At 41.9% G+C, this 25216-nt stretch overlaps 1 protein-coding gene across 1 annotated transcript in view; it reads left to right on the forward strand.

The window, feature by feature from the left end:
• The window catches only part of AMPdeam (AMP deaminase), a 317845-nt gene that overhangs the window by 130682 nt on the left and 161947 nt on the right, over positions 1-25216 (forward strand). The window contains exons 8-9 of the mRNA XM_080277977.1: positions 11853-11915; positions 15868-15968. Of these exons, the coding sequence (XP_080134103.1) occupies positions 11853-11915; positions 15868-15968 (164 nt within the window). The remainder of the gene's footprint in view (positions 1-11852; positions 11916-15867; positions 15969-25216) is intronic.

Raw genomic sequence — 25216 nt, forward strand, 5'->3', positions numbered from 1 at the left:
TTCCCCCTGCCACCTACCTGCCATGGCCCCTCCTGACCCCCCAATGAAGCGCTCTAAGCAGTATGGCATCAAGAAACTGCCGCAGTTGTCGTACAATCAACTTTTGAAGCTCATTTGTCGTGTTGAGAGGGGAGAGAAGTTTTCAAAGCTGGCGAAAGAGTTTGGGAAGAACAAGTGCTGAGAGGTTCTAAGTTCTTCTCAACACCACCCCACTCCATTCACTTAAGCAATGTCGTTATAGGATTAAGGTGAGATCCCTTAATACATGCACTGAATATTCCTAAATTTGTATGATTGTGTTTAATGGTGCCTAGATAGGTGTAGGTAGGGTGCTGTGGGGGCAAGTTGGCCAAAGTCCAGACCCAAATTAATTTTTCACATGCGAGTTATTATTCATAAATCACGGCAGTGGTCCAGACCCAAATTGCCGCGATTTACGAGGATTGACTGTATAACAGACTAATTGGAGACCAAGCCTTCCAAAAAAAAAGCGAAATTCCGATAAAAGCGACATCCAGACTTCCCCCTGCTATCCCGGACTTTTTCCGATATATCAGACATTAGTCCAGACCGCACCAATGGTTTTTAAACTGTTTTCACAACCATTGCAGTACTGTACTGTATTATACATTAATTACAAATATCAAATGGTGTAACATATATTACAGTTCTGTACTGTACACTTATAAACATGTCTTTTATTTACTTATTGTGGTGAACATAGCTGAAGTGGTCAGGCAGTCCAGACTTCTTCTGGCTTTATCGGACTTTTTCCAATACAGTATATAAGAAATTAGTCCGGTAGTTCGTTAATTCTGATAAAAGCGAATTCCGGTCTATTGAAGTCTGTTATATCGAGGTTTTACTGTATATATATATATATATATATATATATATATATATATATATATATATGTATATGTGTGTATATATATATATGTGTGTGTATATATATATGTATGTATATATATATATATATATATATATATATATATATAGATATATATATATATATATATATTGTGTGATGTCCCCATGTTTGTTAAATATATATATGGATGGGGTGATGAGAGAAGTAAAAACATGAGTAATGGAGGGGGGAATTGCATTGGTAGTGAATGGTGATGGATGGAATATCTGAAATTTGTTGTATACTTATGATGCAGAACTACTTGCAAATACCGGACAAGAAATTGGTAGACTGAGTTTTGCTGATGTCTGTGAGCATGGTGCCTTGAGAGTAAATGTAGAAAAGAGTAAAGTGATGACTATTGAGAGAGAAGGTGACTCCCAGTGTAAATGGAGGGAGACTGGAATAGGTGAGAGAGTTCAAATACCTGGGTACAGTGATAGAAAAGAAAGGATAATATGCAAAAGAAGTGGAAAGTAGAGTGACACAGGGAAGGAAAGTAGTTGATGCAATGAAGGCCTTGATAAGAAACAGCAGCACGAATGTAGCAGCTGCATGAGGCTTACGTGAAGGAGTGTTAGTGCCAACTTTAACATATGGATGTGTGACTATGGTGTGGCATGAAAATGAAAAATCAAGAATTAGTGCAGGAGAGATGGGACTGCTGAGGAATGTATGTGGAGTACAGAGAGTGGATAGGATACTAAATAATGTGATTCATGAAAGATGTGGAGTGTGGACACCAAAATCGAAGAGAGTGTACTGAGATGGTATGGTCATGTGGAGAGAATGGATAACAATAGAGTGGTGAAAAAGGTATAACTGAGCAAATTTGAAGGAGGGAGGAGGTGAGGTAGGCCAAGGAGAAGGTGGTGGGATATGGTGGATGAGTGTGTGAGGAAGAGAGGTTTGGTAAGTTGATGAGGCTAGGAGAAGAGATCGAGCTGGCTGGATGAATATCGTAAGGAGAAGCGCATGATGAGGGATTTGGCATCCCTTTTTAACGTGACAGCATCCAGATTGACTCTGTTGGATACATTTATGTGAAGCTACAGAACATGGTGAATGTTTTTGGCATATCAGATAGAACCAATTATTCCGGGGGCTTGAATGGTGAACAAAGGGAACCATGGCCTATTGGACTAGGCAGATATGGTCTGTCTGGACATTGCTACTCCTCACCCTGCCCTAGGGTGGGAAAGGATGTCCAGATGATGATGAGCATTATATATATATATATATATATATATATATATATATATCCATCCATCCATCCATCAGCCAATCCTACGTTGCCCCACGAGGAGCGTAGGAACCCGGGGCTAGGCAGTTGGTCCTGACATTTAACCCCCCCCATCCCGACATTTTCTGGGCAGTGGTATACCCCAGTCCTGACATTTTTGGACCTTTTTTTTTTTTTTTTTTTTTTTTTTTTTTTTTTTTGCTCAAACATCCGCTTTTGGTGAGAAACATCGAAAATTCATAGAGAAATTGCTCACCTGAGGTTTAAAATACTCAATCCAGGTAGGAGTACCTCCTTACCTTACAGGGTTTTCTATCAGGCTGGCTGCAAAGAAAACAAGTTCTATGGGAGGATAACTATTCCACACCACTCATAAACGGTATTTATTTATTTATTTGGTACGAATTTATATGTAGGACGAGAGTATATTGGTTTTCAAACGGTAATATAAGCATTATAAGCATTGTTTCACTCACTAACTCATCACCATTCCTGACCTTTTTTTGCCACATTACCTGATCGTCATTTCTGATTGTTTCTTCCTCTAATGTTTGTCCTCCACATTGTCATCGATTGGGGAATCACTCTGGCCCTGAATTTTGTACCGTGGCATGACATGGCTTTACTGGCCAGGTCACTGATAACAGGTGAATTGCTGAGAAAAGGGCATGCAGGGGGGGGAGGAGGTCATGCTGGGTAAGGCATTGTCCCTGCCTGGCATCTTGTAGAGGAAGGTGTCCCGTGTATATGTGCCAAAAATCACTCACGAAAATTGAAAATTGTGCAAATTAAATTGAAAATTGTGCAAAGTAGGGACCTTGCAATGTTGCCGCGTTAATTTACGTCTCCGGGATATGAGTGCACATCATGTGAGGACGTGAATTCACGTCTACGGGTTGGGGCGGGTTAAGATGAATATATATATATATATATATATATATATATATATATATATAGATCTCATCTCATCAGCCTTTTGAGTGTCCACTGCAGCATCGGCCTATCCCAACCGAAGTGGGGACGATACAGCCAATGTATCTCTGCTAAGTGCCTTAGGGTGTCTGGTAGAGATTGTACAGTATGTTGGGTGAGAAGTGCTTGTAGGTGTATTGTAGTGTTGGAGTGGCTTTGAATGTGTGTGTAGTCTGAGAACCAAGTGTAATCGGCTCGCGTAAGCATACTTTATAGTATGCGACACTGGTTTAACCACAGAACCCCTGATGTCCGCCAATGCAGTACATGGCCAGAAGAACGCTCCCAAAGTTTATTACCCTGGTGGGGCGCGAACCCTCGTTCTTCAGTGTACGAAAATGCCCACTTTACCACTGTACCATAGAGGCTATATATATATATATATATATATATATATATATATATATATATACAGTAATCACTCCAATATCCGGATCAATAGAGCCATCGGTAGGTTCGGATATTGGTTTTGTCCGGATATTGGGCCCCAGCTTATGGACTTGTACTTACGGACCCTAACACAGAGAAACACCTATACAACTCCCTCCGGACATGCATAGCACCTATTTAACACCCAAATCACACCAATAAGGCACATAAATGACTGAAATAAATGCAATAGACACATAAAATGTGGGTTTAGAAGTATGTTCATACATTAATAAACATTCTGGTACTTATGGACTCTAACCGAACCTAACCTAACCGAACCTAACCGAACTCTGAAAAACACATTCCTACTGCACATGCATGAGGTAAGTTTAGTATGGAAAGAAGTACAGTATGACACTTTCTGGTAAGTATAGTATGGGAAAAAATACAATATGAAACATTCTGGTAAATATAGTATGGAAAATAGTACAACATGAAACATTTTGGCTACTTACAGCAAGTCCCTGGCCACCTCGATGAATAACCGCCTCCTCTCGGACTCTGACAGTAAGAACGATTTCCTGAAGCACTTGCACTACACTCTTCCTGAAGTCTTGCACTGAACTTAGTCACTAACACACAGAAGTCCGTTCTTTTCACAGTGTTCACTTTAGTCCAAATAATGTTCCATTAAATTTAAGTGTTGCACATTAACTTTTCCCAAGGTTTTTTAAGTTTCCAAAGCCAAAACAAAGAAGGTTAGTTACGTTAAATTTCTTTTCTACTTAGTCTTTTCTCCCAACTTGAAAACCTTAACACAACACACCGTTTTTTTCACTGCACAACACTCAAAATTCCCGTGTGGTCTAGTGGAGAAGTTCTTGCTGTTTATTCACTGTCAGAGCCCGAGAGTATCACTGGCAGGCGTCCAAGGGGTGCATCGGTGGGTAGTGGTGATGGCGTACCGACTACAGAAGACTCTGAAGACAGCCGCAAACTCACGTCGAGCGGTGACTCCACTGTAGCTGATGTGCTGGGCTGTGGCTCGGAGCATGAGGGCCTGTCTTGGGGAGGCAACGGAGTGGAACCAGGGCTTGGCACAGCGGGGGTCACGGGCCTGAAAAAACTGTCAATCGTTGACTGACGCAAGGACCGACGATTCTGGCGATTGATGATGCGCTGCCGGAAAGCACGCACTTCCTCCACGAGTCCCAAGGGCCCCATCTCCCTGTCGCAGTCCGGGTGTTCCAGGTAGTCTAGGACGAACTCTAGATGTTCCCGGAGTGCGCTCAGCTTGGGGATGGCTGGAGTAGTGTCCTGCTGGGCGGAGTCTGCATCATCATCGCCTTCGTCGTCGGAATCTTCAAGTTCGGGACTGACACCAGCAACCGAAGACGCGATCTCGATATCAGACAACGTCTGATACCCAGGATCGCCCTCGTCGTCGTCCAACCACTCACGAACATCGTCCACATCAACATCGTCGCCGTGCGTACGTAGCCGTGCATGGAAGTCATCCACGTCAAACCCTAGGAAATCGTACTCCACATCTGTTCCGAGAAGCAGACGAGACCAACCATTTTCAAGAGTTTTCACAGGGACTTCCTTCCATGCACTAGCCCAGTTGTACAGCGCAGACTTGATGTTGTAGCGGCGAAGGTTTTCCAAAGTCCGCTTGCCTCGAGTGTCACGTCCTTCCCTGCGCTCGTCCTCGTCCTCGAGAACCACCATCACCTCGTCCAGGAACTTCCGACGGTACAGGCGCTTTGTTGCCACGATCACTCCTTGGTCCATTGGTTGAATGAGAGCAGTCGTATTAGGTGGCAGAAACATGCACCTAATACGGCCATTCTCAGCAACCAAGTCCTTGTCGCACGGGTGGGCAGGTGCATTGTCGAGGAGAAGGAGAGCCTTTACCTGGTCGCGAGGAATTCCCAGTGTCTTCGTCTGGTAATGTATGACCTCCTTGACGAAGTGATGGTGAAACCAGTCTTTGAAAATCACAGCTGTGAACCATGCTTTCAAAGAATGGTACCATACGACAGGAAGGACATCCATCACCCCACGAAGGCACCGAGGCTGCTTTGCACGGCCAACAATAACGGGCTTAAGCCGGTGCATGCCGTTAGCATTGGCACAACACAAAGCAGATATCCGTTCCTTAGAAAGCTTGCGGCCAGGTACACGCTTCTCCGTCTCATCGGCGAGAGTGTTCGTTGGCACCGAGCGATAGAATAGGCCAGTTTCGTCAGCGTTATAGACTTGACCGAGAGTGAGGCCCTCCCTGTCGATCAAGCCTTTCACCTTGTGCCGAAACTCGTCCACTCCATCCTCGTTAGCGTCCAATGCTTCGCCATGTGCTTTACGGTTAGTAAGGCCATGTCGCAACTTGAACGCGAAGAGCCAACCCTCGGATGCCTTGAAGTCTAGGGCGTCGTGAAGCCTTGCAAACTTCTCAGCAGCAGCCTTCAGCTCCGTTCCACGTACCATCACACCAGCTGCACGTTGCTGTCGATACCAAATCAACGTGGAGCGGTCGATCTCTGCATACTTGGGAGTAAACATAACCTTCCTCTCCACGTTGCGTTTGCTTCTCGACGAGAAGTCAGCCGTGTACTGCATGAGCTTGTCTCGGGAACGCTTGATATCAAACAAAGTCGACCGGGCCAGGTTGAACTCGCGGAGAATGCGAGAGGAAGACCAACCCGCATCAACCTTCTCCAATATCTCCCGTTTCTTCTCCAGAGTCAACACCACTCTCTTCCTTTTCTCAGGAGGCGGGGCCATCATCACACACACTAAGAGTAGGGCAGAGAGCAGCAGGAGGCCTTGCAGCAAGTACGGCACCACCACAAAAGCGAGCACGTGGGCAGCCATGACGAAGAGCGTAGGTCTTGTCGCGGTGAGAGACAGGCGGGAAGTGGGGAGGATGCAGCGGCGCTCTATCGGACGTCGGAGGAATGACGAACCAAAACAATGCTCTCACGCGGCGCGCGCGGCAAGTTCAAATTACGGACGGCAAAAAATCGATTTTTTTCCCAATTTTTTTGGATTTTCGGACCATTTTGGGAATGTTTGATCCCAGGACGATAAGGTTCGGTTAGTGGGGATGTTCGGTTATTGGGCGTCCGGATATTAGAGGGATTACTGTATATATATATACTGTATATATATATCTATCTATCTGTCTATTGCCAGATGCCATAATCCCTTAAGGGGTGGCCATTTGACTTTGAGTTATATGTTTTACAGGGAGGGACACTAACCCTCCACCAACCCACTTGTTGACACGTAGGGAACACGTATGGTTTGGTTATATGGTTACCACCCAGCGTTGTAAATGGTTTCTTGGCTTACAGGAAACCATTTGGCTTGTCACTCAATGTAAAGCCACCTGTAAAGGAAAGAAAAGCAATAAGAAATGACAGGAAAGATGGGAGAAATAGGAAGAGAGGAGGGCAGGCACAGAAAAAGAATGATAAAGGCTAAGGATATATATATATATATATATATATATATATATATATATATATACATAGTAAACCCTCGATATAACGAACTAATTGGGGGGAGGGGTGGGTCACTACATCCAAAAGTTCGCTATATACGAGGGGTCAGTATTTCTGAGGGATTACTGAACTCAGTTCACTATATAAAGGGAATAGTTCAGTCTTACATGCTCAAACATAACCTAAACTAACTCTGTAAAGTTTTACTTGGAGAATTCAATGGTTTATGAAGTTGTACATGTAAGTACAATGCTGTATGAAGTTGTACATATGAATACAATACCTATAATAAGAATACAGTTTAATGTAGTACTGTTATGGTACACTTACTGTGCCAGGAAGGGATGCTGTTGAAGTACACTAACTGTGCCAGGAAGGGATGCTGTTCAGGTACACTAACTGTGCCAGGAAGGGATGCTGTTCAGGTACACTAACTGTGCCAGGAAGGGATGCTGTTCAGGTACACTAACTGTGCCAGGAAGGGATGCTGTTCAGGTACACTAACTGTGCCAGGAAGGGATGCTGTTCAGGTACACTAACTGTGCCAGGAAGGGATACTGTTGTCACCGTGGGCTGATTCCCGAACTTCCCCTTCATTTAGCAACCATTGTTCGCAAAATCTGGGGGAAGTTCGGTTGCAATTTGACAGTTCATTATATCCAAAATTCACAATACCAGGATTTGTTATATCAAGGGATTACTGTATATATATATATATATACACAGTACTCTCGCATCCAACACGGTAATAGTGTCATGAACAGGTCCTGTGTTGGACCAAAAAAGTGTTGGACAAACAACAGAGCTTATGGGGAAAAATGAATTATGTCAGCAACCCTAGGAAAAAGCAACCCTAGGAAAAGTCACCCTAAATATCTACCATATACCTTTACATGTATTGGTACTACTGTAATTATAATAAATGGTGCTTTACTATGAATGTTAACTAGCCTTTTAGGATAGTGTTGGTGGGCTTGCTGGGAATGGAAGGTGGTATCCGAGGCTGTAGGTAGTCCTACTGGGTCTCCGAAGGATGGCTGCTGGCATCACTAGCGGGTAATGGCTGCTGCTCCTTCTCAACATCCCTCATAAATCCTGCGAAATCACACTCAGAATCACTGTCCTCATCCACATCCATGGAAGGTCCTGCTTCTGCCTGTCCTAGCACTCCGTAAGCCTTCACTGCTGCCAGGATCTTGTCTTGGTTTTTTATTACAATCCTCATGCCGGCTTCATTCACGTCGTAGGCCTTGGCGATGTCCACTTTCCTCTCCCTTTTCTTCTTCCTCTCGATGATTTCTAGCTTGGTGGCCTGAGGGAGGTGCCGCCGCTTCTTGGGGTTCTCAGAAGGCTTCCTAGGCATTGTGAACAGGATAAAATGCAGTAGTAAGGGCAGAAAATGCAGCGAGAAAAAAGCACCGTCCAATACGAATTATGCGACTGAGTGGCGCTGTGGTGGGAGAAATTTAAACAAAACATCACGTGATAGAAGAAGCATTTTTGATTGGGCGACATCACGATCATATCACGATAGCGAGTGGGGGAGGCAACTTGATCAGAAGTTTTGATTGGCTGTCAGCATCACAGGAACGTCCAGTATGACGGTGTTGGACTGGGGGTGATCGTGCTAGAGGCGAACTCTGCAGATTTCGCCCACTTCTCAGAGCTCTGTGTGTGTTATGCTAATGCACCCACGTTATAGTAATTAAACTGTATTCAATCGTACTAATTTTTTGCTCTCCATGCTGGACGCGAATCGTGCTGGACAAACGCGTTTTGGACACGAGGGTACTGTATGTATATATATATATATATATATATATATATATATATGTATATTTTTTCATCAGTGTGAAAATATCAAACTTCAAAACACTGTATGTGTAGTGGCTAAGTTATGACACACATTGATGTGAAAATTATTATACCTATACCCTGTCACATCCCATATTAGTTGGTAGGACAAGAAGACAAATATGAAGAATGTTCTCCCCTCCCCCTTCCTCCTCATGGAGTGCATTTTGTATTTCAAGTACTGTATGTTGCCGTTTATGGGTTAATTCCCATAAGTCAATGCTATCTGCTATTTTATTCTTGCTCCTCCAGAAAGCTTTATATAGCTTAGGAGAGAGAAGACTTCTTTGTAGTGAAGAAGTTATAAACCATCTGCTTTTAAGCCTTTCAGTGTGAGAGCTTCTCTTCAAGCTTAACAAAATCATCTGAAGGTAGCAAAAATAAAGTAAGAGATTGTGATGCCAAAAAAGGTATGACTAGGAATAATTAGGAAGTATGATACAATATCATTTTTTTTTTTTTTTAAGCCATTTAGGAGTTTTGGTAATACCTCTTCCTTTGCAGTTTATTTGCATGTTGCACTGCAGTTTCCTGTTATGTTACATGTTCAAACACTGTCAATATTAAACATATATACTGTACAGTAATGTTATACAATCGTATTGGCTGCAGTCGACTGCTATAATGATTGATGAAAACAAGGCTGATACCTAGTTTTAGGATAACAATAATTGAAAATCACTTACTAAGTGTTTGCGAAGGCCACATACAATGATCCTATTCAGACGGGCTGCCAGGTCTCCCTTTTATCAACGGGGGTTATGTTCCTAACGTGAGGTCAGTATTCAAATCCCATCAATACCAATTTTCCAGTGGACATCATGATATAATCATTGTATAACTCTTATATAACCCACATATGTTAATATGATTTTTAATTATCCAAAGATGCATTTTCTTTCTGCATGCCATTCCACTATAGGCCCCTCTTATCCCCATTGAATACTGTACATACTTATTCAGCTACAGGCACTAAGAATATTGTTATTTATTAAAAGTGAGAGTGAGATGCATAGATGGAAATGAGTAGAAATGAAAGCAGGTGACTAGCTGCATAATACAGAGGAGACAGGCTGGCATCACCAGTGTGCATACTGGTGTAAGGATTTTATTATATTCCAAAGAAGGAGCTACAGGCACTGAGAATATTTTTTTGATTATTAAAATTGAAAGTAGAATTCATAAGTTAGAGGGAAATGTGAAAAGTCCGGAGCAGACAGTAGCTACGTATTTAACAAAAGATACAGGTTGGCACTGTCATCATATATACTGTATTTACATAAAAATTTTATTATTTTCCATGGAAAGAGATACAGACACTGAGATTATTTTCTTATTTATTTAAAGTGAGAGTGAGATGCATAGATGGAAGTGGGCAGAGTCAAAATCTGGTGAATGGTTGGTTGGTGAGAAAATGCTGCCACTGGCTGCCTGGGAAGGAATTAATAAATAGTTGCCAGCTGAAAAATAATCCTTTTATAGTCTAAACTGTTGGAAAAAATCTTATAGACAACAAGGGAGTACTGTAACTTTTTGTGTATTTAATACTGAAATTTGTGACTTGGTGAACATGGCAGGTAAGGATGCTAACCCTGGTGGAAAGCTTGTTAGTACTCATGCTGGTGAGGGCAAGCCAAAAAGGGTAAGGTATAGCCATTCCTGTTGATGTTAAATTGGACATTATTAAATGTCATAAGGACAGGCATGGGGCCAACAAGATCACTGAGGCACTTAAGCTCTCATGCTGCCTCATCATATTGATCTTGAATTTGGCTCTCTATTGTATTTTGTTTTTCTCTTGGAGGGAACTGTTATTGCGGGCTCATGGCCTTTGGTTCCTTCTTCCTCGCATTAAAAAAAAAATATATATATATATTGTTCCCCACCTGCCACACTACTACACTACTATGCCCTCCTTGTCTCACTGCTTCACTCTCCTCATAGCTCATCACCTGACAACCTGGATTGATTGCCTAGGCCCAGGTACCCCTGGTTGCAACTCAGACCAGCCCATGACATACTTCTGGTGGATGGCGGATTTTTTTTTTTTTTTTTTTTTTCTTTTTTAACATGACCCTTGACCCCATATCATATTCCCACTGAACCCATGTTAAGTAGACAAATTGATTTACAGTGAATATGTATGTGATTGGTTTTTACTTGACGTAACCCTGTCATAAATCAGGTTGTTACTGTAACCTACAGAAGCAGATTAGGTGTGTGATGGAAAATAAATTGCCAAGGAAGAGGTGCTACAAAGTTTCCTATGCCACCTGGAATATGACCCTAAATGTTGATGGTGAATGAAAAGCTTGCCATTTCATCCCTCATAAGCATTATCAGTATACCCAAGGCTAAAGAAAGCTCAGGAACTTGAGAGTGACAGGTGTATACTTAATTGCACTGACCATATGTTAACTGATTCTGATAATTCTAGTTGAGCAGATCCCTGTTTTACAGAAATGTAACTGTCCAGGACAATCCACTTCTCATGAAGTAGAAATTTCCCAAAGTTTAGGCAGTTACAGTTGATGTTGAATTTAATTATATAAAGCCCAAGTGAAGGCATAATGGGAAATATTGTTACCCTGAATACAAAACCCAGTTTATTAATATAATGCCCATTGTATAATCAATGTCAGTGAATTGGTGATCAGCTCTGGTCACTTTAATCAATCCCAGACTTGGTGAACAGTCCTCAGGTTAGCAAACATGATATTATTAGAGCTGAAATATGCCAAAAGTCCACTCTGGGGAGCTTTTTCTTAGGTTGAAGATGTCCATAATCTTAATTCTGGTAATATGGACATTATATTTTAAGTTCCACTTCCTTACCTAAGGATTTCATTATGGATAATGCTAAATTATATTCTTCCAAAGAAGACCTTCAGCACCCAAGTGATTAATATATGCAAAATACTTATAAAGTGTATATAATACAGTAAGAGGATTGAGTAATGAGGTGAGTATTAGTGATGGTGTGTCTCTACAGCAATAGCACTGAGGGTGATGAGGGACTCCCCTGAAGAGGAGGGGGAGACCAACGGGTGTCCTGGTAGGTTCTGACTGTGTGTGTGTGTGTGTGTGTGTGTGTGTGTGTGTGTGTATGTATATGTATGTATGTGCGCGCGCGTGTGCATGCAGTGTCGTTACCTGATTGGAGGGTACATGATTTGAGTCTGTCTTTTGTTGTCATGTCTCCATATCTGCATTTATCCAATCCATTTTTGAACACACACATGTACTTTGCTCATGCCATCTTCCTTTTCAAACTGTTCTGAACATCTATACAGGTATTTACTATATGAAAACTACCATTAGGTGACCAAGGCCGACGCATGCAAGCATGTTGGAGGCTTCAGGAAACGAACGATACCCTTCCATAGTTTATATTAACAGCCATTTATCCTGCCATCATCATTCACAAAAAGGTTCAATCTCGCCCTTTTTTCGAGTTTTCTGTTACTTTTAAGTGTCATAATCAGTCTGTCTGTCTGTCTGTCTGTCTCTCTCTCTCTCTCTCTCTCTCTCTCTCTCTCTCTCTCTCTCTCTCTTGTCTCATCATATAGTGACAGGTTTTTCTTTTTCTTCCTCGTTTTGGTCCTCCCTCTTAATTATCTAACAGTACTCTTCTGTAGTGTTTAACCCCTAAAGACCAATGTTGCACTCATCATTTTCAGGCCGTGCTATCTAAAGTCCTAATACTGGTGATCATAGACAGGCTGAATATATATATTTTGCATGAAAAAAAAAAATTTGCTTCATTTGCTTTTTTATTTTTTTTTCATGTTCATCCCTTCAACTTGTTTCATGCCTAGGCACAAATTCATATTGATTTTATTGATTTCTGTAAGGTTGTTTGGCGTGGCAAAAATAATGTATTTTCCAAAATTTTCATATTTTCATTCTTACATGAGTGACTTTTTTTTTTGTCTTTGACGGTCGATAGTGCAGTAACCATTAGACATATGAGAGTGAAATAATCATTTTCATGTGTGTTAGTTCAAGCTTTTGAAGTCTGTAAGGCCATAATATACCTTGGTGACAGTTGAAAAACCAGACCCAAAATGCAGCTGGTGGGATAGTCGGGGTGGGAGATTTGCAATCTTTAGGGGTTAAACTTGACAGTGCCTTCGATATTTCCTTCGCAACACTCTCTCTTCTTAGAGTTACTTTCTCTCGCCTCACCTTAATCTTTTTATACCCAGATATTGTTCATGCCATGTTTATCTCATGCTCCCATGCTGTCTCCTCATTGTTAATCCATCTCAGTATTTTTCCCATTTCTATCCATTCATTTGTTCTAACCTGTTTGTCTTTCTGACCTTTTTCTTAGCATCACCAATTTTAACCATGCCTCTGTTTCCCTCCACAGTATCTTACACAGCCTTCTCCTTTTTCTGCACTATCCTAAGCACATCTGTATCAAGTGCTCCCTTATCCATTTTTTGTTTACTCTCTCTCCTCTTGGCTTTTGTATTCCAAGCTTTCTCCAGGTGTGTGTGTGTGTGTGTGTGTGTGTGTGTGTGTGTGTGATTCTGACATGTGGTTTCGTTGACGTTAAAATAAACAAGTTACTGAATTATAATAACCATGATATAACTGTCCGATGCTTCATGTGCACTACTACCATTGTTTTTACATAATTTTTGCCTAGGATTATTTTGAGCTGGGTGATTAAGTTGGCTTTTCTTATTGCATGAGGTTTGCTAGTAACTATGAGTAATCTAACATCTGATGTATGAGGCTTGCTTTAAGTTAGACTGATATATTAATCATACTATTTTTGTCCCATTCAGGCATCTCTAATATCTTTGTTGTTATAGAGAATTTCACATTTTTCAATGATAAGGTGAATGGATGTAAGAATAATTAATGGGGCACCAATATATTTTTAAATCTTTTAATTTTCCTCTTCCCAGATCATACCCATCCCCCATTTTGTACAGTAATGGGATATTGTGAGGTTGGTAGTGCCAGGAAAATGCTTCATTAAAGAAATTGTCTGAATGTGTTAACTGCTGAAAATACATAGCAGTAACAAATTCATGTACAGAATGTTGTGATCTGATAGTGTTGAAGTGATAATAATGGTCATGGATGAGACTGGAAATGAAATACAGTACGAGGTAAAATAACAAGCAATACTTACCAGGTATGCTATTATTTGAACCTTGGAAATGATTCTGTGAAGTGTTTTAGCTTCAGTGATTTACTGTTGCATGTAGACTCAGTATAGTTTTAAAGATATTATGGATTGTTTTTGTATATCCTTTGATTGTTGTGCAGTGAAGTTTGTATGTTTGGTAGTGATGTATGGACAGAGATGCTTAACAAGTGTATGATAGTGATACATGTATGGTGCTGCAGTGTAGGTGTGTGTAGTCATGGTATGTGGGTAGTTAGTGTGAGGTACATTGCGACCCCACTACAGAGGCGGGCTGCGATGCTGGGTGTGAGGGTGGCGTGGCGCAGGGGCCAACACACCGTGAGACCAACATTTATCACTATTTTCATCATTGTCTGCCTCTTGGCACTCAACACCCACCCTATGTCCACCTGCTCAATCCCTCGTTTCCTTTTAGTACTGATTCATGTTGTATTGTAAAATTATTGTGTATTAGCATCTTTTTGTGGATATTAATGACAGGTTGATGATGATGAGGATGATTATGGTAATACCATCTGAGTATCTGTCAGAATTAGATAAATTTGAGCCCTGTAAAATTCACTGCTGTAATATCAGTTAGTTCTGGCATTTAAAGTAAATCCTCTCTGCCATGTTAAAATAATAGTACTGTATTTTAATATCTTGTGAATTATGGCATGTGGCATGTGTAGGTGTGGGTGTTAAGTGTAGGTGGTGGGTGTTTGGGTTGTGGTGTGATATAAGGGGGAGAGGGGGGGTGTCTTGTTAGTGTTGTCTCACCCTCACTTTACCACTCACTGGCTCCAGGCACACACCTTTTAAGTATCTGATATGCCAGGAAAAAGAATAAGCATTTTTTAACTTTTCACTGGAAGAGTTTGTTATTAACTGCATAAAATTTCAGTGCAAGCCATTTCAGCCGTTGGCATCAACATAGAATTTCCTTAACCCCTATTGGTTGGATGATGTCATTGAATATTTTATTCTTGTTACAGCCTGGCCATTTTATTTAGCTTTGAGGAGACCTTTGTCAGTGGAAGAGTTTAGCAGAGATTGTTTCTAACACCTTCACTGTAAGAGTGTTCCCAGAGTTAAACAGAATCACCTGGAGGAAGCAAGAGTGAAATGGAAAAAAAAAAAAAAAAATGGGATGGTAGATAGATACATAGATGATAAATTAGTTGTTTATAAATCTGGTACAACATCCAGCCATTGTCAGCTTCAGTCATTGCCACTTGATTTGAGTTATATTATGTTCCTTTGATGATGTGTTAAGGTGCCGAGGTAGTGGGTAGAGAGAGGTGTGTGCCGGCAGTTTGGTGAGGTAACAGGCAATAAACAACCAGGACTGTGTCAGAGGGGGGCATGTGGTTCAGCTGCCCTGAGGGGGGCGTGTGGTTCTGCTGCCCTGATACTCGCACTTATGACACTTGCTGTTTTAACTTCTATCATGTTACTGCACAGTAGTTTCAGATGGATTTTATATGCATCATATTGTCGTCTGTGATAAATAGTGATGAATTTGTAAAAATAGAATTCCTACTTAGTATTTACATTATTTTCCTATATAATTCACTACTGTATTACTGCATTTTACAGTAGTTACTTATCTCCCTCTTGCCTGTATATCTTTTATCAGACTTGACTTCCATGATCTCGACTAGACTGTGGTTGTACTTTTCAATGACAGACATACCATTATGAAGCAGATACAAAATATGTAGCAGTTTACAGCTTAGATTTATACATACCAGCATCTGGAATAGAAAGGAGACTCAGACTCATAATACATTATTTTACTTTTTTCTTCCTTTCGTTTCCCTATCCTGCCCTGCTGAAATGTACCGTGCCCTCCTAGACCATCCAATCCACCCTCCGAGGAAGGAAGTGAGCCCGTGGAAAGTGGATGTACCAGAGAGCTGTGGTTACCACCTTGAGATGATTGATGGCGTCTTTCAGGTAATTCACTAATGTACTGTACACCATTATGAAGGAAATTTAGAGCAGTGATCCCTCCATTTGCTTGAGTTCCATGTGCGCAGTTCACCATTTGAGTGGAGAAATAAACCCTATCTGTAATCAGTTCGTGCAGGGAAATGATGTATGTGGGAAAAATTCAGAAATCAACTCTCAGACTATGAGGTTCCAGACATTGACATTTGGAAGTCCTGCATGGTAACAGAAGTCAAAATGTCTGCCAAACATTGCCGCTGTGCATGCATACTCTGAATTGTCTTCCCTTTCCCTCTCTCACTTTCTATTTCAGCCATCTGACTTTGGCCATTGTTGTGCTCGCTTGAACGTCCTGTGCGATACCTGTCCCATGTTTCCCTGATAATGCTACGGTCAGGGCTTGGTATGTGGTAAATCAGTAGAATGATGAACTAAAAGTTAAACCCAGTTTTTCAGTAACGATGGCAAATTTTGCTTATATGAAAATTGTGTTGGCCATGTATGATGATCTTGTATGTACATGATGTCTCCCATGCAAGGCAAGAGTCAGACATTCGAGCCAAGACTTCTGCCCAGTATTTACATTTGCTGTAATCATCTCCCTTTTGTTCTGTTTCTTGCATGCAGAGTCATTGAAATCCATCCATCATCCCATCCTACATTGCCCCATGAGGAGTGTAGGAGCCTGGGGCTAGGAAAGTTGGTCCTGGCTTTTAAGATGAGAGTGACCAGCCTCACTCATCCCTGAGTGGCATTACGTGAGCAATAAACTCCAACCATTCCTTGGATATAAACCTTCACCGGCTCAATCCGATTGGAGCACTTTTATTACCCACTAAACCACCAGGAGCCAAAATTTGGTTATATGGTTACCACCCAGCATAGTAAATGATTTCCTGGTGTACAGGACACTATTTGGCTTGTCACTCAGTGTAGAGCCACCCACAGGCAGAAGGAAGAGGAAAGATGAAGGAAAGAAAGACACAAGAGGGAGTCTTTCCTTCATTCTTTCCTCTTCCTTCTGCCTGTGGGTGCCTCTACACTGAGTGACAAGCCAAAAAAGTTTCTTGTACACCAGGAAACCATTTACTATGATGGGTGGTAACCATATAACCAAATTTTGGCTCCTGGTGGTTTAGTGGGTAATAAAGGTGCTCCAATCAGATTGAGCAGGTGAAGGTTTATATCCAAGGGATGGTTGGGGTTTATTGCTCACATAATGCCACTCAGGGATGAGTAAGGCTGGTCACTGTCATCTTAAATACCATTGATATTTGCCATATAACAGTGCAAGTGTGCAGTAAATAGTGCAGTGTGCGATATTAAATGGATTGATAGCTGTGGAAGAGAGAGAGAGATTGTCCAGATGCTTGAGGGTGCGAAAGTGGATGTATGTGGAATAACTGAAACAAAATGGAGAGGAGAAAGTGTGAGCGAATGGGAGTATGGATGGGGTATATGTGCAGGAGTAGGTGAGAATGAGAGGGCAAAGGAAGGAGTATGTATAGTTGTGAGTAAAAGATGGAAGAAGAGCATAAGACAGTATGGATCATTTGGGTCAAGGATTGTGTGGGTAAAGTTGAAAGTTGGAATACAAATGTGGCCGATTGTGTGTGTGTATGCGCCAACGCAAGATCGTGCTAGAAGAGTGAGAGAAGAGTTCTAGACAAATGTAGAAGTGTGCATGGAAAAGTTTGGAAGGAATGAGAGAGTGTTTTTGATTGGTGATGTGAATGGTAAAGTTGGGAACGTGAAGGTGGATGGAATAGTTGGTGAGTGGGATGTGCCTGCTGAGATAGATGAGAATGGGAGTGCGTTAGTGGACATTTGTGCTGGGAGGGGGTTGGTGATAGCCAGTACCCTCTTCAGGCATAAAATGATCCACATGTATACATGGCGAGTGATGAGAAGGGTGGGTGGTGAACTGAATGAAAGGAAGGCAATGATTGATTATGTGTGTGTGGATGAAAGGATGCGAAGATGTGTAATGGATGCAAGAGCTCATAGAGGTTGGGGGAGTGGACTTTCTGACCACTACTTGGTGGTGGCCAGAATTAGAATTCAAGTAAGATGGAGGAATAGAAGAAGGGAAAGATGAGAGGAAGGAGTAGTTGCAAGGAGAGTGGAAAGGTTACAAGAGGATGAGAAAAAGGCAGAGTATAAGAGAGAAGTGGAGGAACGATTGGGCAAATATGAATTGGAGTAGATGGGAGACATGGAAGGTGTGTGTAGGATATTTACAGAAGAAATATGTGCAGCATGTGATGTGGTGTGTGGAAGGAAGAGAAGACGGAGGGGGGTGCAAGGAACAGCGTGGTGGACTGAAGAGGTGAGACAGGCTGTGGCACAAAAGAAGAAAGGATACAATGAATGGATGAGAAATAGGGGCGTGGAAGAAGTTGAGAGGCGGAAGAGAGAGTTATATGTAGAAAGAAAGGGAGAGGTGAAAAGATTAGTAAGAAGAGAGTGGATGAGGAATTTGGAAGGAATTTGAGTGTAAAGTGGAGGGACTGTAAGAAAATGTTCTGGAAAGAGGTGAAAAGAGTAAGACAGGGTGGAAGTGAAGTTAGCAGGGGAGTGAAAGAAAAAATGGTAGATTACTAGTGGAGAAGGGAGAAAAAGTGAGCAGATGGAGAGAACACTTTAAGGAATTGTTGAACATAGAGGATGGAAGTAATGCGAGTATAAGTGGCTGGGGAATGGCTGGGAGAAGGAGGGAGGTGAGAAGACAGGAAGAAATCAGTAGGATAGAAGTTGTGGAAGCAATGAAGAAAGTTAAATTGGGGAAAGCCCCAGGACTTGATGGAGTGTGTGGTGAAATGCTGAAGCATGGGGGAGAGATAGTAGTAGAATGGATGTGGAAGATGTGCAGATTGGCCTGGGAGGAAGGTAGAGTCCTGGAGGATTGGAAGTCAGGTATAATTATTCCCTTGTACAAAGGAAAAGGGGAAAAAGAAGTGTGTGGTAATCATAGGGGCATTTGTCTTCTTAGTATAATAGGAAAAGTGTATGGTAGGTTACTTATAGACAGAGTTAGAGAAAGAACAGAGAAATTAGTTGGAGAAGAACAGGGAGGCTTTAGGAAGGGAGGAGGTTGTGTAGATCAGATATTCATTCTTAGATCTTTAGTGGAAAAGTTTCTAGAGAAGGGAAAGAAGTTGTATGCGGCTTTCATGGATTTGGAGTAAGCATATGACAGGGTGGATAGACAAGGATTGTGGAAAGTGTTAAGAATATATGGAGTAGATGGGAAGTTGTTGAATGCTGTGAAGAGTATGTACGTTGGTGCGAAGGCTGCAGTGCGTGTGGATGGTGAACTAAGTGAATTTTTCTCTTTGAAAGTTGGGTTGAAACAGGGATGTGTCATGTCTCCATGGTTGTTCAATCTTTAAGTGGATGGGGTAATAAAAGAGGTACAAGGTAGGGTAGTGGATGTTGGAGTGGCCCTGGTGAGAGAGGATAGTGTTTGGAAACTCCCTGTACTGTTGTTTGCAGATGATACTGTGTTGTTGAGTGAAGATGAAGGGGAGCTGCAAGGCTTGGTGGATGAGTTTGGGAGAGTGTGTAAGAAACGGAATCTAAAGGTGAATGTAGGGAAGAGTAAAGTGATGGTCTTTGAGAGAGGTGAAGTCAGTGAATGTACAGCGAGGTTGGATGGTGAGGCATTGGAAAAGGTGAGTACATTTAAATACTTGGGTAGTGTGATGAGTAAGGATGGAGGTTTGGAGGGTGAAGTGCGTGAAAGGGTACAGCAGGGAAGAAAGGTTGCTGGTTCTTTGAAAGCAGTGATAAGAAATAGGGAAGTGAGCATGAAAGTGAAAAAGTTACTACATGACAGTATTGTGATACCAACTCTAACGTACGGAAGTGAAGCTTGGACGTTGTTGGAAGGACACAAGTCAAGAGTGAGAGCAGTGGAAATGAGTTATTTAAGAGGAGCCTGTGGAGTCACATGGAGAGACAGGCTGACGAATGAGGATATAAAGGAGCATTGTGGTGTGGATGTGGATGTGATAGGAAGCGTTATGAGGAACACACTGAGGTGGTTTGGCCATGTGGAGAGGATGGAGGGTGAAAGACTGACGAAGAGAGTGTATGTGAGTGAGGTGGAGGGGGGAAGATTGAGGGGGAGGCCGAGGATGAGATAGAGGGATGGGGTGGAGAGGTATATGAGAGAGGGGGGTGTGAGTTGGGAGCAGGGCAGTGAGATGGCAGAGGACAGGGTGACTTGGAGGCGATTTGTTTGTGGCCACCCCAAAAGGGATTGAGGCATCTGGCAATAGATAGATAGATAGATAGCTGTTTGTATATGAAATGCTGAAAGTTGTGACATGGAAATCATGTCTGATAAGGTTGCTACCCCTGGTGGAAAGTGTAATGCTACTGAGGGTGCCAAGAGCAAGCCTAGAAGGGTAAGGATTTTTTTTTTTTTTTTTTTTTTTTTTTTTTACATGGTTGTTGGACCCCTTTCTATCCCCATTGACCCCATGTTATGTTGGCTTTGGTATACGATAAGTCGTTTCATGAGTTTTCATTTATAACCCCATTCCATACTGAAGCACAACTGTAATTGATGCACAGTGGAATTTGCCAGTCATACACTGGTCAGCAAGGGAGGTAGTGACAGGCTTCGGTGGGTGCCCATGTTAGCAGAATGATAAATAAAAAGATGCTGTGAAGACTCAGCTCTAAAGAATGTTGACATTGCTAAAAGGTATGACATTAATGAATCTTTCGTCCATAACATACGCATTGCAACTAGCAGGTAGCCAGGATATTGAGAAATACTCCTATATGAATAATCCTGTGCTGGTGAAAACTGAAAATGTGGTGTACATGTACACATGTGCCCAGCATGAACTTAAAATGGCTGAGTACATTAATGCTATTCATGAAAAGGCTTTTGAGATGTATATTAAAATTACGCAAATAATGAAACGGTCCGTTTAGTAAGTTCTGTGCCTATAAGAATTTGCGCCATGCAAGGGTTTGTGGTGTGGCTGTGGCTGAGGATTTTTCTACTTTCTTCAGGAAGGTGGTTGAGGATGGCGGCTACAAATTAGACCATATACGGTGTTCACTACGGATGTAACAGGTCTTTTTTTTTTTTTTTTTTTTTTTTTTTCTCTACCAGCATCCTGATGAATGAAGAAACCTTGATGAGAGGGTTCAGGGGCTTTCAAAGAGTGCCTTACCTCACTGTTTGCATGTACCATCACAGGGGACTTTAAGGTACAGCCTTTGGTCATCCACAAGTTTGCATGGCTCAGGGCATTTCAGTGGAAGAATGTTGAGCATTTGGGTGTGCTTTTGATGCACAGCTCGAAGGGGTGGGTGACATTGTCATGTGTGCTGGAGTGGTGTAATAAAATTTTTGTTCCAACAACTGAAAGGCACTGCAAGAATAATATCTCCTTTAAAGTGATTTTTTGTATTGGGCAATTGTCCGGGTCACTCAGCATGTCACGTCAGTCATCACCCAGCCAGTCAAGTTGTGTTCCAGCCACCAAACACTGCTAGTATTGTACAGCCTTCCAGTCAGGAGATCATCTCCACCTCCAAGAGGCTGTAGTATGGACATACCTTCAAAGATGTGCAACATGCAACAGACCAGAGGACTGAAGTTGCTGAAATGGCATCAGAGGACTGGGGAGATACTGAAGGGAGTTGAAACATCCATGGCATGAAACCTTCATGCCAAGACCAATATGGAGTCCTGGAAATGCTGTATTATTAAAGATGCCATTAATGACATCTTAACATCTTGAATGGATGTTTGGAAGGAGACTATAGAGCATGGCTGGAGGAAACTGATGCTTCATGTACATCTGGCATGGTAAGCGATACCTATCATAATGCACCTCATTAGGCAGCAGAGGTAATTCAGCAAGTCTTTGCTGATGTCACTCCTGAGGACATTGTACAGTTCACTGATGCTGCTCCGGAATAACAAACACTGACCTTATTGAAGAGGTGGATAAGGGGAATGCCATGCACCTGAGGGCCTACAGGAGCAGCCAGTAACATTAGATTTAGAGTGAGTTGAGATGTCGATATGATGACAATTGACTTTGGTCATGGAGAATGCCAACCATCTCAGGGAATCTCTCATATTAGTTGTGCACAACACAGGCAAGTTAAAGTTAAGAATTTCAGAGTGAAATAGACTGTATCTTGCGGGATCAGTGAGTGCAGCTGGTGAAGAAGATAAATATGAGGCCTCCCAATCAGTTATCATCACCGTCCTTGGTCCTGCCACTGCCCTGATGCCTGCCTTTCCATCTCAGTTTCCCCAGCCTGACACCTCCACACCACACTACACGCCACAACCTGCCAGTGATGACAATGAGGGGAGCGACTTTGAGGGCTTTGAGGCCTAGCCTTGGCCCTCAAGAGGTTAGAGGGAATGCTCATTTCCCCTCCTTTAGTCCGTCAGCCTCAGATACCCCCTTCTCCGACGTCCAGTAATCACTTTATCTCATTTGTTTACCACTTTGTACACCCTAATTTACCCCTTTTTATCCATTGTTATATTCCTAAGGATTGTATGTTTACTACAGTGAATGCTTGGTATGATCAGTGGGGAGTCAGAAATTTTCAGAAGGGCAAAAGGGGGACTTTGGGAAAATTTTTGGATTTTACTATACTGTATTTTTTAGCCATATACCGTAACATGGGTTTGAGTGGTACCATTTGCGTGTTTTGAATTGCATGGTAAAATTCAGTGATAAATTAGGCATGCAGATGGAGGGGTCACTGTATACAGTATGTTGTCAGTAGCATTTTTATGAGCCTTGTATTATTCGCGATTGATAACACTGGTTTACAAAAAAAAACAAAAAAAATTTGAGGCAAGCATGTGAATAGGTGTTTTTGACCAATTTTGATATGCTTAATTAAAATTTCTAAACAGTTTTGCTCTATCACCTCTAGTTTTTGTGCTTTCACATATAACTTTTTTTATTATAATGCATATACAGTAACCCCTCCAATATCCGGATCAATAGAGCCATAGGCAGGTCCGGATAGTGGTCCTGTCCGGATATTGGGCCCCAGCTTATGGACTAGTACTTACGGACCCTAACTCTGAAAAACACCTATACAACTCCCTCTGGACATGCATAGCACCTATTTAAGACCCAAATCACACCAATAAGGGACATAAAAGACTGAAATAAATGCAAAAGAACCATAAAATGAGGTTTTAGAGGTGAGTTTATACAATATTAAACATTCTGGGTACTTACAAGTCCCTTGGTCTTGGACTGGTTTGAACCGCCAGTTTGCAGTCCACAGTTAATCCTCTGCACTCTAAATTCTAATTTCTTAACACTGCACAACACTGTAAATTCCTGTGTGTTCTAGTGGCAAGGTATTGCAGTTTATTCACTGTTTATTCACAAAAAACAAGCACCTGTGGCTTGCACTGTTATGAGTATCTGCTCTCCATCGGAGTTAAGCTGTGACTGTTGATGTTGGTGGGGTAACAGAGTTGCCAGATCGCAACAGCCACATTACCAATCTCCTCAACTTTCATTGTCAAATATAACTTTTCATTACCAATTTCGTAAAGCTAGCATATATTCTTCAGTAATTATATATACAAGTGGAAATACATGTAATCACTCTCCTTATAACTAACACCATGTTGATTATTTTCACACTATGTAGGGTAGCAGATTAATCAGAGAGAGCAAACAATCCACCATCTCCATCCTGTGTATCCTCATACATGTGAAAAATCCACTTGGTAATGCATTATTCTAATGCATTACCAAACGAATTTTTCATTACCAAATTGGCCCACACTTGGTAATGAAAAATACCAAATGGCAACCTGACAGGGGAGGGGGGAGGGGGAGGAAGGAAGGGGTGAAGGGACCATGGTGTAACAGCTGTTTGGCGCCAGGCGGGAATTTCAAATTATGGGAGGGAAAAAAGTCAGATTTTTTTCGAATTTTTTGCAGTTTTTGGCCCATTTTGGGAATATTGGATCCCAGGAGGATTATGTCCGGTTAGTGGGGATGTTCGGATATTGGGCGTTCGGATATTAGAGGGATTACTGTATTTATAATATAATGAGTTTATTTCATATATTGAAATGGCATATTACAGAATGAAACAAAACAGACACAGAACACTGACAGAACTAAATATTACCATTACTTGGATATAAGCATAAATACACACCATAGTACTACAGACAGTCAGAAGTGAGTTTTTTTGGATGATCTGGTGTACTTTGCCTCCGGGATGTCGTGCAGGAGCATCCAGCAGAAGTCCCCCATCATGCTGGGGTTCCACTTGCCTTGGTAGTTGCTCTCCATCTTAGTAATATCTTGGTGGAACCTTTCCCCATGTTCGTCACTTACTGCTCCGAGGTTCTGGGGGAAGTTGAGGTGGGAGTGGAGAGTGTGAATCTTGAGAGACATTCAGCACCCCATATCCTGATGAGCCTGCAACAACTTCTCGACACACTCTTGGTAATCTAGTGCCCATGTGTTACCAAGGAAGCCTTGGCAGACTACCTTAAATGCTTCCCATGCTCTCAATTCCTTCAAGGTGAGCTTCCCCTCGAATACCTCATCCTTCAGCACCTCCCGGATCTGAGGTCCGATGAAGATGCCCTCCTGGAGCCTTGCAGAACTGAGAGCTGGGAACAGAGTGCATAGGTGTTGGAAGGCAACATCATCCTTGTCCATGGCCTTCATGAAATTCTTCATAAGGCCAAGCTTGATATGAAGAGGGGGAAGAAGCATCTTGTTCATGTCCACCAGAGGATTTTCTCGGGCACTGTGTTTCCCAGGCACGAAAGTGCTCCTAGACCCTCAGTCCTTCTGTGTGTAGTGCTTGACATGTTTGAGCTTGTTGTGGCTCGCGTTTTAAACCAAGTTCCAAGAAAATAGGACGGTAAATGGATTTTTGGCGAATATTTTGGGTCTAGGCCTATATGTATACATGTACATACATGTATATCTCAAAAACTAGAGGTGATGAGTGAAAACAGATTTCGAATCTGAAATCAGCACCCCAAAATTAGGTTAGAACACCTAATTTCATGCTTGCCTCAAATTTTTTGTAAACCAGTGTAATTAGTTTCATCTGTATTTCACGGCATAAACAAGCAGATGCATTCACTCCACAGTTAAAGTCTAGGACGTTTGCAGGCAGAATGCTGTTTTTAGTAAAACTACTTTAACCTTTTCTGATTAACAACAGGATTTATTTAGGGAGAGAGAAATTCACACACATGT

The sequence above is a fragment of the Coenobita brevimanus genome, chromosome 71, assembly GCF_032717465.1.
Source record: "Coenobita brevimanus isolate Jiangsu-jjx chromosome 71, ASM3271746v2, whole genome shotgun sequence".
NCBI lineage: Eukaryota > Metazoa > Arthropoda > Malacostraca > Decapoda > Coenobitidae > Coenobita > Coenobita brevimanus.